At 43.2% G+C, this 15,754-nt stretch overlaps 1 protein-coding gene and 1 long non-coding RNA gene across 4 annotated transcripts in view; one reads left to right on the plus strand and one right to left on the minus strand.

Annotated features, from left to right (window-relative positions):
* Positions 1-2,889, minus strand: part of stx18 (syntaxin 18) — a 189,104-nt gene extending 186,215 nt beyond the window's left edge. Inside the window, exon 1 of one of the 3 annotated variants that reach the window (XM_086007820.1) lies at positions 2,624-2,889. In XM_086007820.1, coding sequence (XP_085863946.1) covers positions 2,624-2,776 — 153 coding nt within the window. In that variant the 5' untranslated portion in view covers positions 2,777-2,889. The remainder of the gene's footprint in view (positions 1-2,623) is intronic. The other 2 variants (XM_086007828.1, XM_086007837.1) reach the window with 2 other exon arrangements.
* LOC147122618 (uncharacterized) lies at positions 2,862-15,033 on the plus strand. Its single transcript, XR_015080988.1, has 2 exons — positions 2,862-3,426; positions 6,284-15,033. It is a non-coding gene; the product is annotated as an uncharacterized LOC147122618 (long non-coding RNA).
* The last annotated feature ends 721 nt before the right edge of the window (positions 15,034-15,754 follow it).

Raw genomic sequence — 15,754 nt, forward strand, 5'->3', positions numbered from 1 at the left:
AGGCACTCATCTGCATTCTTCTGGCTATGGTTATCCATTGTATCAAAGAACCTTTCAAGTGGGCCAGGAGTTGCTGATGATAAGGAGCCTGATGCTGAATGAGAACCATCATCTTCTTGAATGGAAGCAGAGGAACTCTGGGCTGACTGCTGTGAGCTTTGAGTGAAGTTGTTGCATTTGGATAAATGCTGCTGCATCTTTGTGTCATTCTTTACATATGGCTTTCTACAGTGTTTGCACATGTACACAGTCTTTCCATCTTTAATGCCTGGGGTAAAATGCTTCCACACATCCGACGGTAAACGTGGCATTGTTCTATGCAGAGAAATAAAGGGCATTCATCTCTGTGTCGAACTGCGGTCGATCAGCACGATTACAACAGGGTGAGTACATTTTTGCTGATGCTCCATGTGATGGAAGCATGACCTGTACACACACGATGCTACATCACCAATAGTGTATTATTTTGTATATTTTAAATTGAAGGACAACAGAGTTCAACAAGTAACTGGTTTATTTGGTATAAAGTCTGATTTACTTACTGCATCATCACAACATCAGCAGAAAACAAAATGACTTCCCTCAGGACCCCTAACCTGGATCTTAAAAAAACTATAGCAGTCTTACAGATGCCTGCAGGCCAATCACAATTCGATATGCAAATATTACAAATAGAGGGAGCTAATCGCTCATCCAACCAATCAGGACACACTTGTTCACAGTCACACACAAAACTTGTAATTATTAAAACAAGCCAAGTAAGAAGATAAACATATATTGATTAAGAAATTCCTTAATAATTAAGATTCCATCTCTGTTAGTAATTTTAAGAGAGGACCTGTGGAAAAAAAAGAAATACAAAAAAAACAATATTATGCTAGCATATGCTTTTTTGGACAAAATTCCCAAGCTAAACTTCCCGTGGAAAATTTCCGGAAATTTCCCGGAAACTTTCCACCCCTTTGCAACCCTAATGAGGAGATTGTTGGTTGTTCTGAATGGATGAGCCATAATTGATCTTCTTCATTTGTATCCATCTTGTGATAACTATCCACATTTATTCTGATATAAACCTCAATTCTATTCATAACTTTATATTCTTCAAGTGCTTTTTAAAACCATTAACCAATTTAATTTTTATCTGAAAATTTACTCCAAATAGGCACAACCACAGGGAAGGAAATCCTTCCAATCTCAAATCTCACGAGAAACTTGTTAATTTTCTTTTCTTCAGTATTGTGTTCAGATATTAAACAACCTGCAAACATCATTATGTTATGTTTCCTCTCAATATTCTCCAAAAAGGTCAGTTCTGCGAGTCATTCACTCATCTCTAACAGCACTGATTACAATCAAAGTCCTGTTCTCACTCAGTTATTCATACTCATGGTTTGAGATTGTCCAAAATTTAGCAGAATAGGAAGGAAAGGATTTCTTTCCTTGGGAGAAAAAACCCAGTATTAACAGGCAAAGAGAGGAAGAGGACTTTTATTTACAACTCAGTTTCTCACATTCTTTATAGCTCCCACCCATCAATATTTACAACTCTTGCTAACTTGGCCCAGTTATAAGCACTCTTACCTGAATCAGAATGTTGTCGGTTCAAGCCCTACTAGACTTGAGCACTTAAATTAGTCTGACACCAGTTAGTGCAGTCTTGAGAGTGTGCTGCACATGTCACAGATGCCATCTTTTGGATGAGACGTTACACTGAGGCCCCCCACGCTCCTGATCTACGGTCACCCGGAGCGGAGGGGAGCGGGCAGGTTGGAGGACCTCCTTGTAGGCCTGCTCCTGGGCCTGGCTAAAAAAGCCATCAATTGGTCCAGGCAGCGGGCGATCGTTCAGCCAGATTGCCTGCCTCTATTCCGCGGCCACGTTCGCGCCCGGGTGGCCCTGGAGATGGAGCACGCGGTGTCCGCCAGCACGCTTGAGTATTTCCGCGACCGGTGGGCGCCGCGGGGACTGGAGTGCATCAACCTGGCCAACACAATTTTAATTTGATTTGTTTAAGTTTCATTTGAAGTTTGTTTAATTTAGTCAAATTTGTTTAAAGTACCCAACAAAAGAGTACACTGAGGCCCCATCTGTCTACTCAGATGAACACCACAAATAATCCCATGGTACTATTGGAACAACAGCAGGGCAGTGCTCTCTGTATCCTGGCCAACATTCCTCCCTCAAACAGCACCACCAAAAGCAGATTATCTAGTCATTTGCATTTGTTGGAACTTGCTGTGTACACATTGACTGCCATGTTTGCTCACACAACTGACTGCACGTCAAAGATAAACCAACAACAGCAACCATTGGTTGTGAAATGATGTCAGGCATGATAAGGCGCTATATAAATGCAATTAATTTTCTTTCTTACCACCGCTGTTCAAAGCTCCTTAACTGGTCATTTATCTCATATATTGCTTGTGGGATCTTGCTGTGTGCAATATGGCTGCCACAGCAACAGTGATTACACCTCAACAGTCATTCATTGGTTGTGAAGAGTTTCAGGATTTCATGATAACGCGAAAGGTGCGGGGTAAATGCAAACGCCTCCTGCTTTCTGGAGAACTCCTTCTCTCCCTCCTCCGCTGTTTACATCTCTCTCTCACTCTCTGACACTCACCACCTCTCGGGCCCGGGCGGTGAATTCGGCCCTGGTCCTGCCCTTCCTCAGGATCTCCTCCTTGACCGGTTCGCCATGGCCCCCGATCGCCTTGTTGCGAGTTTTCACTGTTTTCACACTCGCTCTGAACAGCAACGTAATGTCGGCGGCCATGTTATCATTCGACACGTCACCAGCTTAGCCGCTCATCACCGCGCACCCCTCCCTCAGTCCCCAGGCACCCACAAGGGGAGGGACGTAATCATTCAGCGACCCAACCGGCGGCCGCCGGGCGGTGACGTCATCGTGCGCCTGCTGCTTTGGAAACGGCAGTCGCTAAAATCCCGGGATTAGAAATAAATGGTCGTCAGGCAGTGAAACACCGAGAGATAATCGGATCTCGTAGTTGTGTGAGCAATAAGGTGGAAAAAGAATCATTCTAACGAAGGTCTTTTTGGTTTCTGACGAAGTGGAGGGACTTTATTCACAGGATGTTACCAGCAGAGCCTGGTGTCGCCATAGAGACCAACAGACATGCAATCTTCCTTCCCTCCACATTGAGTTGTGTTTTATTGTATCTCATAGATGCTATCTTTCATAGAAATTGAAGCACAGAAGGAGGCCATTCAGATCATCGAAACCTTCACCTGTAACCTATATTGCATTGTACCTCTGCAGTAGTTTATTGTGTATGCAATCTGGTGCATCTCCTCTGATGTTGGTCATAGGACGTCTGGGGCATGGAGTACTGTTGTGAGGTTTAGCTGCTAAACCAGATTTACCTTGTCAAGGCAACTGCTTATGTCCTGTCTCTTGCAACTGAGGTAATTGGAACTGCTTGTAAATTCCTCAGATGAATTATAAGTTTGTAAATTGCTTGTAAATTTCAAGTAGTTTCCCCTCCCTTTCATAACTGTCATTATCACCACCCCCCCTCATAAAATCCACCCTTGACCCTTCCGTCCTTGCAAATTACCACCCCCATCTCCAACCCCACTTTCCAAAAGTGCTTGAAGTTCTCTACAGGCCAAATGGATCTTTGTTTCGACCCAGCAAAAGATGCTGTACCTCAAAATCATCCAGCTGGCTGTGAACATTCCTGTACTGCCAACTTTTATTATGAGAAATTCTTATACATAATATGTTAAGCAGCAGGATTTAGCACATTGTTTCTGTAATGTTCACAAACAAGCAATTAACAACTTTAATTTTAGTTTCACATACAACTACTTGAATTTATATAGCACCTTTAAGAGAAAAATACCATAAGGTGATTCTCTGAGGCATAATCAGACAAAAATGGACAGTGAGCCAAAGGCTATGTCAAAGATGTGGGATTTAAGGAGGGCCTTAAAGGAGGAGGGGGAAGATAGTTTAGGGAGCAAACACCAGAGTAGAGTCTAGATGACTGAAGACACGGCCACCACTGGTGGGACGAAGAGGGGGAGTTGAAAGGCTGGAGGAGATAACAGAGGGTGAGAGCAGCAAGGCCATAAAGGGATTTAAACACAAGGGCAACATTTTTAAATTGGAGACATTGGGCAACTGAGAGCCAATGTAGGCCACAAGGGCAGGAGTGATGGGTGAGCAGGACTTGGTGCGGGATAGGATACCGACAGCACTGTTTTGGATGAGCTGAAGATTACAGTGCATTGATGATTGGAGGCCGGCTAGGAGAGTCTAGAGGTGACAAAGGCATGGTGAGGATTTCAGCAGCAGATGGGCTGAGGCAGGGGATATTATGGTGGTGGAAATAGGCAAATTTTGTGATGGAGATGTTATGGGATAGGAAGTTCAGCTAAAAGTCGAATAGGATGCAGACATTGTGAACATTCTGGTTCGACGTGAGACAGTAGCCAGGGGATGGAATCAGTGACGAGGAAATGGAGTTTGTGGTGAGGGCTGAAAATGATGGCATTGGTCTTCCCAGTGTTTAACTGGAAGATATTATGATTTAACCAAGACTAAATGCTGGACAAGTAGTCTTGACAGCATCGATGCAGTAGAGGGTTTTACTACGTTAAAGATGTTGTATAAATGCAAGTTGTTTTTGTTGAGGGATCGAGAGAGGTGGTGAAGTAGAGCTAGGTGTCCTCGGTGTATGTGGAAGCTGACCCCATGTCTTTGGATGATATCACCAAGCAGCAGCATGTAGATGAGAAAGAGGAGGGGTCCAAGGATAGATCCTTGGGGGACTCCAGAGGTTATAGTGCAGCAGTAGGAAGAAAACCCATTGCATAAGATGCACTGGCTACAATTGGATCGCTGTAGTGGAACTAAGTGAGGGCAGTCCCATTGAGCTGGACAGCATAGGAAAGCACTGGAGTAGGATTGTTTGGTTGACTGTGTCAAAGTCTGAATAAAGGTTAAGGAGGGAAAATTAATCAGTCACAGAGTGTGACTTTGAGTCACTCACTTGTGACTGATTCGGGTCCTTTCAGTGCTCTGTCATTCACAGAAACCTGATTGGATTAGCTCAAGCAAGAAGTTGTCGGAAAGATGGGAATAGATTTGGGAGGCACAACATGTTCAAGCACTTTTGGAGAGGAAAGTGGGGTTCGAGATGGGGGTGGCAGTTTGCAAGGACGGAAGGGTCAAGGGTGGATTTTCTGAGGGGTGGTGGTGATAATGACAGTTATGAAAGGGAGGGGAAACTACCTGAGAAGAAGGCGCCATTTACAATGTCAGCTAGCATGGGGGCCAGAAAGGGGAGTTGGGTGGTCAGCAGCTTCGTGGGAATGGCATAACGGGAGCAGGAGCTGGGCCTTGTGGACACGATGAGCTGAGAGAAGACATGAGTGCAGATGGGAGAGAAACTAGAGATAGATGCAGGATCAGGGCGAGGGCATGGGAGAGCCTGTGCGGAGGTTTGGTTTGGTGGGCAAAGGGAAGGTGAGGCAGCAGCAGCAGTTGAACGGATGATCCCAATCTTAATTGCAAAGAAGTCCATGAACTTCTTGCAATTGGAGGAGGCAGGAGAGAGGGGTTTAAGGAGATGTTTGTAGCGGATCACAGTCTGCATTACTATTCGACTTTAAGGTGAAGTTTCAGATTTAGTTTGCAAAATGGAAGAAGTCAGCATAACCTTGGATGTTAGAATTCTGCTGGCGGAATGTGTAATTGATATATTGATTGACTATCAACCGTGTGAATTCAGCTCAGAGTTCAGTAAAGTCATTTCTAGTGAAAGCAGCTGTATCAACCTTCTGCTGTGCTTTCAGATTGACCAATTCCTTAAATTCTCACAGATTTTTCTTTAAATTGTAAGGTTTTTATGGTGTTTTTAGAATTTTTATTTTTTCTGTTTATTTGACATGTGATTTCTTTTTTGAATTACTGTCAGATTCTTTTCATTTTTATATTTCTACAACTGACTGGTTTTCGCAGTTTCCCAAATTTTTTTTTCCCGTTTTAACATAAGCAGAACCGGATAGAAATTCATGAATTGGTTAATACTGTCACTTTTTTGGGGTTTCTTTTTTCTTTATAATTTACTCTGAATATTTTGGGCTTCTGTGTTTCTGAGTACTTCCATAGGAGAGGGAGCTCAAACTCCCTATGTCCCAGAAAGTGTTTCCACTTGTACAGATATCTAGGTAAAAGTTGTAGTGTGCCCAGGTAATGAACAGGGAATCCGTTTCAGATTATTTCAACTATTAATTCTGTTGTGTGTCTTCACAGATCCTCCTTGTCTTTGAAAGGTGGCAGAATGCACTGGGCTTTGACTTTTTTTAAATTCACTTATGGGATCTGGGCGTCGTTGGGGAGGCCAGCATTTACTGCCCATCCCTAGTTGCCCTTGAGAAGGTAGTGGTGAGCCGCCTTCTTGAACCGCTGCAGTCGTGTGGTGATGGCCCTCCCACAGTGCTGTTAGCGAGGGAGTTCCAGGATTTTGACCCAGCAACGATGAAGGATCAGCGACTTGGAGGGGAACTTGGAGGTGGTGGTATTCCCTGTGCCTGCTGCCCTTGTCCTTCTAGGTGGAGGAGGTTGCAGGTTTGGTAGGTGCTGCCGAAGAAGCCTTGGCGAGTTGCTGCAGTGCATCTTGTAGATGGTACACACTGCAGCCATGGTACGCCAGTGGTGGAAGGAGTGAATGTTTAAGGTGGTGGATGGGGTGCCAATCAAGCGGGCTACTTTGTTCTGGATGGTGTCGAGCTTCTTGAGTGTTGTTGGAGCTGCACTCAACCAGGCAAGTGGAGAGTATTCCATCACACTCCTTACTTCACAGAAATCACAGAAACCCCACAGTGCAGATAGAGGCCATTTCGGCCCATCGAGCCTGCACCGACACATATCCCACCCGATCCCCGTAACCCCATGTATTTAATCCCCCTAACACTAAGGGTCAATTTATCACAGCCAATCAACCTAACCCGCACATCTTTGGACTGTGGGAGGAAACCGGAGCACCCGGAGGAAACCCACGCAAACACGGGGAGAATGTGCAAACTCCACACAGACAGTCACCCGAGGCCGGATTCGAACCCGGGTCCCTGGCGCTGTGAGGCAACAGTGCTAACCACTATGCCACCATGCTGCCCATACTTGTGCCTTGTAGATGGTAGAAAGGCTTTGGGGAGTCAGGAGGTGAGACACTCGCTACAGAATACCCAGCCTCTGACCTGCTCTTGTTGCCACAGTATTTATGTGGCTGATCCAGTTAAGTTTCTGGTCAATGGTGTCCCCCAGGATGTTGATAGTGGGGAATTTGGCAATGGTAATGCCATTGAATGTCAAGGGGAGGTGGTTCGACTCTCGCTAAACAAATTTCTTAAACAGTAATAGAATACATTTTGACAGTAGTTTTTAATCTTAGCTAGCTTCAAGGTTGTAATAGAAAATAATGGATAGTTTGCAACCATCCAATGCTAAACCACGGTATCAGTAATTTCCTCACCGACTACAGAAGCTATCTGGCCTAACTAACCCTTTGAAGGTGCCAAACAGAGACTCAATTGATTTGCAGAAAGGATAAGCTGATGGATTCCTTTAAATCAGTGACTGGACCGAGTGAATTTAAATAGCTGTCTATTTTGAAATTCAAAAGGAGCTGCCAATCAAAAATGTATTTGAACAAATTACACAGACCTTTATTATTGACTGGCATAGCTTCTCCTTCGGAGGACGACAACCAACTAATTGTTGCAACAAATGTATCAAGGTTAGCTGGCACATGATTTCTGTAAGTGAAGCTGTTTTTTTAAATCCCCGATATCATACTCCATTCCAGAAAAAAATGCTTTTTGTCACAAACATTTAAAAATATGGTAAAATTACTCTGTTCACCATTTTAACAAAGTCGTTAACCAATTTATTTTAAACAAGTTAAGAGCTTTGTTAAAATAGTGACCGAATAATTTCACCCAAATGCATGAACCAATTTCACTAAAAGTAGCTGTGAGAAGCAATTTCTACAAGTGAATTTCCCCCCAAAATACAAGGAAAATTCTCAAGTTTCAAAACATGCATGTTCTGAAGTCGGGGACTTTCAATTGGCTTTATTGTATTTGAGTCAAAAATAAAAGTTTAATAAAATGTTATAAACATGAATTAAGGGAGAACCAGTGGATGTGGTGTATTTGGACTTTCAGAAGGCTTTCGATAAGGTCCCGCATAAGAGATTAGCGTGTAAAGTTAAGGCACATGGGATTGGGGGCAAGGTACTGACTTGGATAGAGAACTGGTTGGCAGACAGGAAGCAAAGAGTTGGAATAAACGGGTCTTTTTCCGAGTGGCAGGCAGTGACTAGTGGGGTACCGCAGGGATCGGTCCTAGGACCCCAGCTATTCACAATATATATTAATGATGATCTAGACGAGGGAACTAGATGTAATATCTCCAAGCTTGCAGACGACACAAAACTGGGTAGGTGTGTGTGCTGTGAGGAGGATGCCGAGAAACTCCAGTATGATTTGGACAGGTTGGGTGATTGGGCAGATGCATGGCAGATGCAGTATAATGCGGATAAATGCGAGGTTATCCACTTTGGTGGCAAAAACAGGAAGGCAGATTATTATCTGAATGGCAATAGATTGGGAGAAGGGGAAGTGCAACGAGACCTGTGTGTCCTTGTGCACCAGTCGCTGACGGTAAGCATGCAGGTGCAGCAGGCGGTTAAGAAGGCAAATGGTATGTTGGCCTTTGTAGCGAGAGGGTTTGAGTACAGGAACAAGGATGTCTTTCTGCAGTTTTACAGGGCCTTGGTGAGACCACACCTTGAGTATTGTGTGCAGTTTTGGTCGCCTTATCTGAGGAAGGATGTTCTTGCCATGGAGGGAGTGCAGTGAAGATTCACCAGACTGATACCTGGGATGGCAGGAATGACGTATGAGGAGAGATTGGGTCAATTGGGCTTATACTCGCTGGAGTTTTGAAGAATGAGAGGGGATCTCATTGAAACTTATAAAATTCTAACAGGACTAGACAGACTAGATGCAGGAAGGATGTTCCCGATGGCGGGGGAGTCCAGAACCAGGGGTCACAGTCTAAAGATAAGGGGTAAGCCATTTAGGACAGAGATGAGGAGGAATTTCTTCACCCAGAGAGTGGTGAACCTGTGGAATTCTCTACCACAGAAGGCAGTTGAGGCCAATTCATTAAATATATTCAAGAAGGAGTTAGATATATTTCTTAAGGCTAAAGGGATCAAGGGATATGGGGAGAAGGCAGGGACAGGGTACTGAATTTGGATGATCAGCCATGATCTCATTGAATGGCGGAGCAGGCTCGAGGGGCCGAATGGCTTACTGCTCCTATCTTCTATGTTTCTATGAATTTTATTAGCATCTTAAGGAACAGAAACAAAAAATGCTGGAAACACTCAGCAGGTCAGGCAGCATCTGTGGAGAGAGAAACAGAGTTAGCGTTTCAGATCGATGACCTTTCATCAGAACTGGAAGAAGTTAGAGATTTAACAGTTTTTAAGCAAGTGCAGAACCAGCATCCGCAGTACTTTGCTTTTATATTCTTAGAATTGGTTCAGTGAAAGAAAGACTTGCCTTTATATGACACCTTATCATGTCTTTCAGAAATGTTCTAAAGTGATTCACATCCGCTGAAATACTTTTGAAAGTGTTGTTACCGTTAACACGTAGGTGAAATGTGGCACCCATTTTGTACATAGGTGTTGGTTGCATGAGGAAGGTTAGCTAGAACATTGGGAGAACTCCCTGCTCTTATTGAATAATGCTGTGGGATCTTCAAACAGGACCTCAATTTAACATCTTCTCTGAAAGATGGCACCTACAACAATGCAACACTCCCTCAACACTGCACTGAAATGTCAGATTATATGAGCCCACAATCCTCTGACTCGGGTGAGCGTGCTACTGACTGAGCCAACCTGACAATTGCCTTAAAAGTTAATTCTCAAACCTATGACGTATACTGCAGCCAGTAAGAAGTTAAGGCTTGTGAAACTGTATCCTCCAGGTGGTTGGCTTTATTTAGCAGAATTTGATTTGGGCAATTTATGCATATAATGTTTAATATAATGTGTTATCAGTAACTTCCTAGATTATTTTTTTAATTTGCTGGGATTTTTCAGTTTTAACATTAATCTTTTGACTTAATCTTTTTTTTATTAACTTTTTGACTTTTTATGTTATTTCTGGCACTGTATTAGTTTTCTTAAGTTAGAATCACCATTCAATGTTTCCTGGCCAACAACTGCCACATCAATCCAATGCTTTATTCGTCCTGCTTCATGAATTGTAGTTTCTTGTGGATTCACCTGATTATACGAGACACGTGAGAGTAAATACTTTACACTGCAGATAGCCTCAATAGTAATATTTCCTGTAACTGTATTACGGAGAAACAAATCCCAAAATACACAAATACATCAGGTTATTTAGCTGTTCTGTGGGAACTGGGTACAGAGTCCCTATGTTGAATTACATTTAGTTAAAAATGAGGGTAGATTTTTGGCCCAGTCTCTCGTCACTACTTAAAGTCGAAAAAGAAAATTGTGGTCAGTCAAGAATTTATTTATTTTTGTTGTAAATTTTCTCTTCTATAATGAAGGCACCAACTCTTGCTGGGGCATGGTTCCATGACCACTGCCACCCCTCTGGTACCTTACCCAAGTGGCCATTTTTCTTGTGTGAGCCAAGACGATGAGTTTCTCTAGGCTCTTTGACTGTACTGGGCATGGTAACTAAGCTTAATCCTGTGTCCAGTGTCTACATATACACTTCACAGCAGGCGTGCCTAGATAGAATTCAGGAGACAGTAGGCTGACCAGAAAAACAATGACCATGAAAGAATCATAGAATGGTTACAGCACAGAAGGAGGCCATTCGGCCTGTCGAGCCTATGCTGGCTCTCTGCAAGAGCACCTCAGCTAATCCCACTCCCCCGCCCTTTCCCCATAGCCCTGCAATTTTTTTTCCTTCAGGTACTTCTCCAATTCCCTTTTGAAAGCCACGATTGAATCTGCCTCCACCACCCTTTCAGGCAGTGCATTCCAGATCGTAACCACTCGCTGCGTAAAAAAGTTTTTCCTCACGTCGCCTTTGGTTCTTCTGCTAATCACCTTAAATCTGTGTCCTCTGGTTCTCGACCCTTCTGCCAATGGGAACAGTTTCTCTCTATCTACTCTGTCTAGACCCCTCATGATTTTGAACACCTGCCAGCTTTTTGTAAAAACTCAACTGGTGCACTAATGTCCTTCAAGGAAAGGAGCCTACCATCCATACTCACTCTGGCCTACACCTGATTCAGTCCCACACTACATGGTTCACTCTTTAAGCCACCTGAAGTGGATTAACAAGCCCATTACGCTTTTTGGGATGGACAACAAATGCAGCTTTGCCAGCATCCTGAGAACAATTTTATTTAAATACTAGCTGCTTTTGTACCTCTCTTTAGCCCAGAGGCGCTGAGGGCAATTGTACCACTTGCCCTCGACTGAGATTAACTAATTCAGCACGGTCCAAAAACAATCTTGGGACCTTCTGGTCTGTATTAATGGGCAGTGCATTTTATCCACTCTACTGTATCAACAAATAAAATCAATCTAGTTATGCCAATGGCAACATTGGTGTTGGCCTCCAAAAGCAACATAGTCACCGCATTGCACAATTCAACGACTTTCATACTTAGCAAACAATTTTGAAGATGCGTTTTCAAACTAACACATTAAACTCGCAAAATTATTCTAATATTGGAATGATCATCATGACCTTGAAAGCAGTTGTGCTTGAGCCCGAGCCAGAGTTTGAGCATGCCAAGAAACTGTTAAAATATAAAGGGCAGTTGTTCCCCAATTATCTTTCATCTTAATCCCCTGAAAGATTTAATTTAGACAAGACAGCTTGCTGTTGCCTGCTACACATTTTAACATGTAAAGTGAATATTTAGTTGTTGAAAATCTTGTAAAGTGATAGCTCCTGTGGAAAATAAGCATCAGGACTCCCCAGTGACCTAGTTGGTTAAGACGGTGAGTAGTTGAGTAGTTCAGATCAAGAAGGTCCCATGTTCAATCCCTGTTCTGTGGAGTTGGCTGATCTCAGCTGGGCAGCATTAGGGGTGATACAATTGGCCTCAATGCTCCTGGGATAGGAAGGGGAGATCAGCAATCTTCCTAGTGCTGATTACTATCCAATAACCCGACACTTGTTAAAATAGGAAAGCTGTCAAGTCCTTAAATAGAGGGTGTAAAGGAGATTTACTAGAATGGTACCAGGGATGAAAGACTTCAGTTGTGTGGAGAGACTAGAGAAACGGGTTGTTCTTAGAGCAGAGAAGGTTAAGGGGATCTTTGATCGAAGTGTTCAAAATCATGAAGGGTTTTGATAGAGTAGATAAGGAGAAGCTGTTTCCAGTGGCAGATGGGTCAGTAACCAGAGGACACAGATTTAAGGCAAATGGCAAAAGAACAGAGGTGGCATGAGGGGGAAAAAATTTCAGTGAGTCATGATGATCTGGAATGCACTGCCTGAAAGGGTGGTGGAAGCAGATTCAGTAATAACTTTCAAAAGGGAATTGGATAAATATTTAACATGGGAAAATTTGAAGGACTATGGGGCAAGAGCAGGGGAGCGGGACTAAAGAGCCGGCACATGCACAATGGGCCAAATGGCCTGCTTCTGTGCTCTAAGATTCGATGGTGCATGTGTGGTCATTTGGCGAGGGCAGGATCAGGTTTGCATGTGCTGGCTCCTCATGGTTGAATAGTATGTTGACACTTTCACTACCTAAGCTCATGCTTGAAGAATGGCCACTTGGGTATTTGTGCCATCTAATCCTAACGAGGATTCAATACCTTCAGGAGAGCGGGAAGGGGAAAAAAAGTTGGCAGAAGGGGGGAAATATAATTTGAAACAGGATGTTAACACCGAATCTAGAAAAAGAAGTGTTAGCTCTCCAGTTGGTAAAGGCAATGTGGAGCTCAGCCACACAGATCAGAAGGCCCCATATTTGATCCCTGGCCTGTTGTAAAAGTTGTTATAATTTGTCTCATTGCCCCTGCACCAAAATCAGCTAGGTTTTCCATTCCTGATTGCTGTCCAGTGACACCTATCAAAGTATGCATGCACTGAGGACAGCTTTGGGCTCAGCTATGATGACCCTGTGCATATATAGCTGCAGACACTCACTGTTTAGACTTGCACATAAAGAATGGTAACTTGAGTGGGATATTGGAAGGTGACATGCACCCATGGAACGATACTCCACACAAGTCAACGCCTTCAGAAGGAGGAGAGGAGAAAATGAGCTTAGAACAAAAGACTTGTTAGACTGGCTTGTTGAAACATAGCCATTATTTTCCAAAAACAACTTCCTCTTCCCAATCTCAAATCTTAATCTACTGGAAGATCCACCTGAAAATCCGTGATCCTGAAGTCCAATATACTGTCAGTTCATTGTTAATGAGCTTCAGCAAAACTAATGTGGCCAAAATCACCAAAGCTTCCAATGCACTCCAACCAGACTTGCAGTGGGACTGTGGCGGTGGTGCGGCGGCCTTTTGTGGTGCCGTATTTGATGTGGAGCCTCCATCTTGTCCCAAACAAGGTCCTGCTGGTTATTACAAGTGGAGCCCATCTGGGGGTCCAAGCCTGGGTCTTGGCCTGGAATCCCACCATATAACCTAAAATCCACAGGGAGCCCTAAGGTTCTCTCTAAGGAAATGGAAAGTTGCAAAAAAGTATACCATCTGTATTTTCTCTTGTTTCATTTTAAAACATAAGAAACAATATGGTCCTTGCTGAGGTGGGGGTGGGGGGATTGGGGGAGAAGCATTGTATTGAGTTGCTGTCAGAGTTCAGCACGGAGAACCTATGGGAGGGTTAGGTAATCTGCCTGTTGCTACTTTAACACATTCCTCTTGCCTCCCATTTTATGAAACTCAGGTACTAGCATTCTGGGGCTAATTTTAACCTAACCCATCGATCGGGTAGAATGCCGTGTTTACGCCCCGCCTGAAATTACACTCCATTGGGACAGTAAAATCGGGTGGGATGTAAAACCAGTGTTGCACCTGACCTCGTCCGTTTCTCTACCAGTGGGTTGGGCTAAAATTGCTCCCTCTATTGAGGGCTGATTCACTTTCTGTGAGGGCAGTTGCCCCAATGCTCATGAATATCAATCGCTAGTCCTAAACTCCTGGGAAACATATATGGGCCCCAAAATTGCGGTCGGCGGCGTAGCTACGGAGTACGCCACCAACCTCCGAAAAGATTACGAACTTACCTTGTGCGAGACCCCACACGTAGACTTGCTGTTCGGCTACTGCGTATGACATCACAGAGGCCAGGAGCGCAGCGTAAGGCCTATGCGCAAGAGAAGACACAGCCGGAAAATCTGTCAAAACTAAGCCATGCCCACAGAAACTTCTTTCAGTCTCTTGCATTGAGATTACATTTTAAAAACTTATAAATAATTTTTTTAAACTTTTAATTAAACGGCAAATTGTTCCTTAATATTAAATTTAGATGCAAGTATTTTAGAGAACACTCACGTTACATATTTCATTGCGAGACAGTTACTGAATGCATTAAACGAAAACAAATAGAGAAGATAGAATTTTTGGCAAAATATGTAGAACTGCACAGTTACCAAAATTGATACTTGGACTTATTTCGTATATCAGCATTTTGTTAAAATTATGTAACAAAATACCAACATGTTGATCTTTGAAATGCAGTATCTATATAAGGTCATAGTCAAAAAACTCCTGCTAGGTTTTCGTAAACTAAGCATGCTTCGGTGAGAGTGGGTGCAAAAAAGGGAACTAGTTACTGTAACATTTGCCAACTAAGCCAAAACAAATTGTGTTTTCCCACCTACTCCGTATGAAATTCACTTGCAGCTATGTATAATGTACTTGTCACAATGTCTGCTTTCTCACACGTAGATTTTTATATATAGTTCTATAAAATGTGTGGAGATATGGTATATGTGCAATAAACATAATTAAACATTTCATGTGTACATTTCTATAACTTACTGAAAAGCTTGAGCCCCCAGTCTGCCACGGCTCCGTATCATTTACAAACAGCACATGAGATGTGGGAATATGATAAGGCTTGTTGGTGCAGAATACTAATAAAAGCGGTATGTGCCCAGTACAAGTAGTTTGTTTCTCTGGGTAGTTTTCTGCTAGCAGTATCATTTCAATTTTATTGAAACTTACTGAACAATTTGCAGATTTTGCACATTTTAGGGTAAAAGTTGTATTGCTTACAACTATATCTGCTGCTTGCTCTCAATGTTCAATACAAATGGGTTCCTTTCACAGTGAAACAGACTCTTGCGCCTGCTTTCACTAACCAAAGCATTTTCGTCTGTAGTTTCTGGGCAGTTGTTGGGCAATTAGCCCAACTCTGCACCAGCAATGAGTATTTCCCCATCAGTGCGGATCATCTGTCAAGGTGTACCTTGACGAATCGCAAGTTCAGGATTTAGCACATGCGCAAGCGTGTGCGGAAATCCCAAACGTGGTCAATTTCAAAGGTGGTATGATGGTGTACTCTCAGCGTATGCTGTCATACCCACCGCAAAATCTGCCCTATGATGTTTTATATGCTGCACTGCAGCATTTACTGGTAGGCTTGGGCCACATACAAAATGTGGTAAGAGGAGGTAAGAGCCCTAGGAGAATGGTGCAAGTACAACAACCTCTCCCTCAACATCAGCAAAACA

This window comes from Somniosus microcephalus, chromosome 2 (assembly GCF_052327205.1).
Source record: "Somniosus microcephalus isolate GS21.2 chromosome 2, FLI_Smic_1.0, whole genome shotgun sequence".
Classification (NCBI taxonomy): Eukaryota; Metazoa; Chordata; class Chondrichthyes; order Squaliformes; family Somniosidae; genus Somniosus; species Somniosus microcephalus.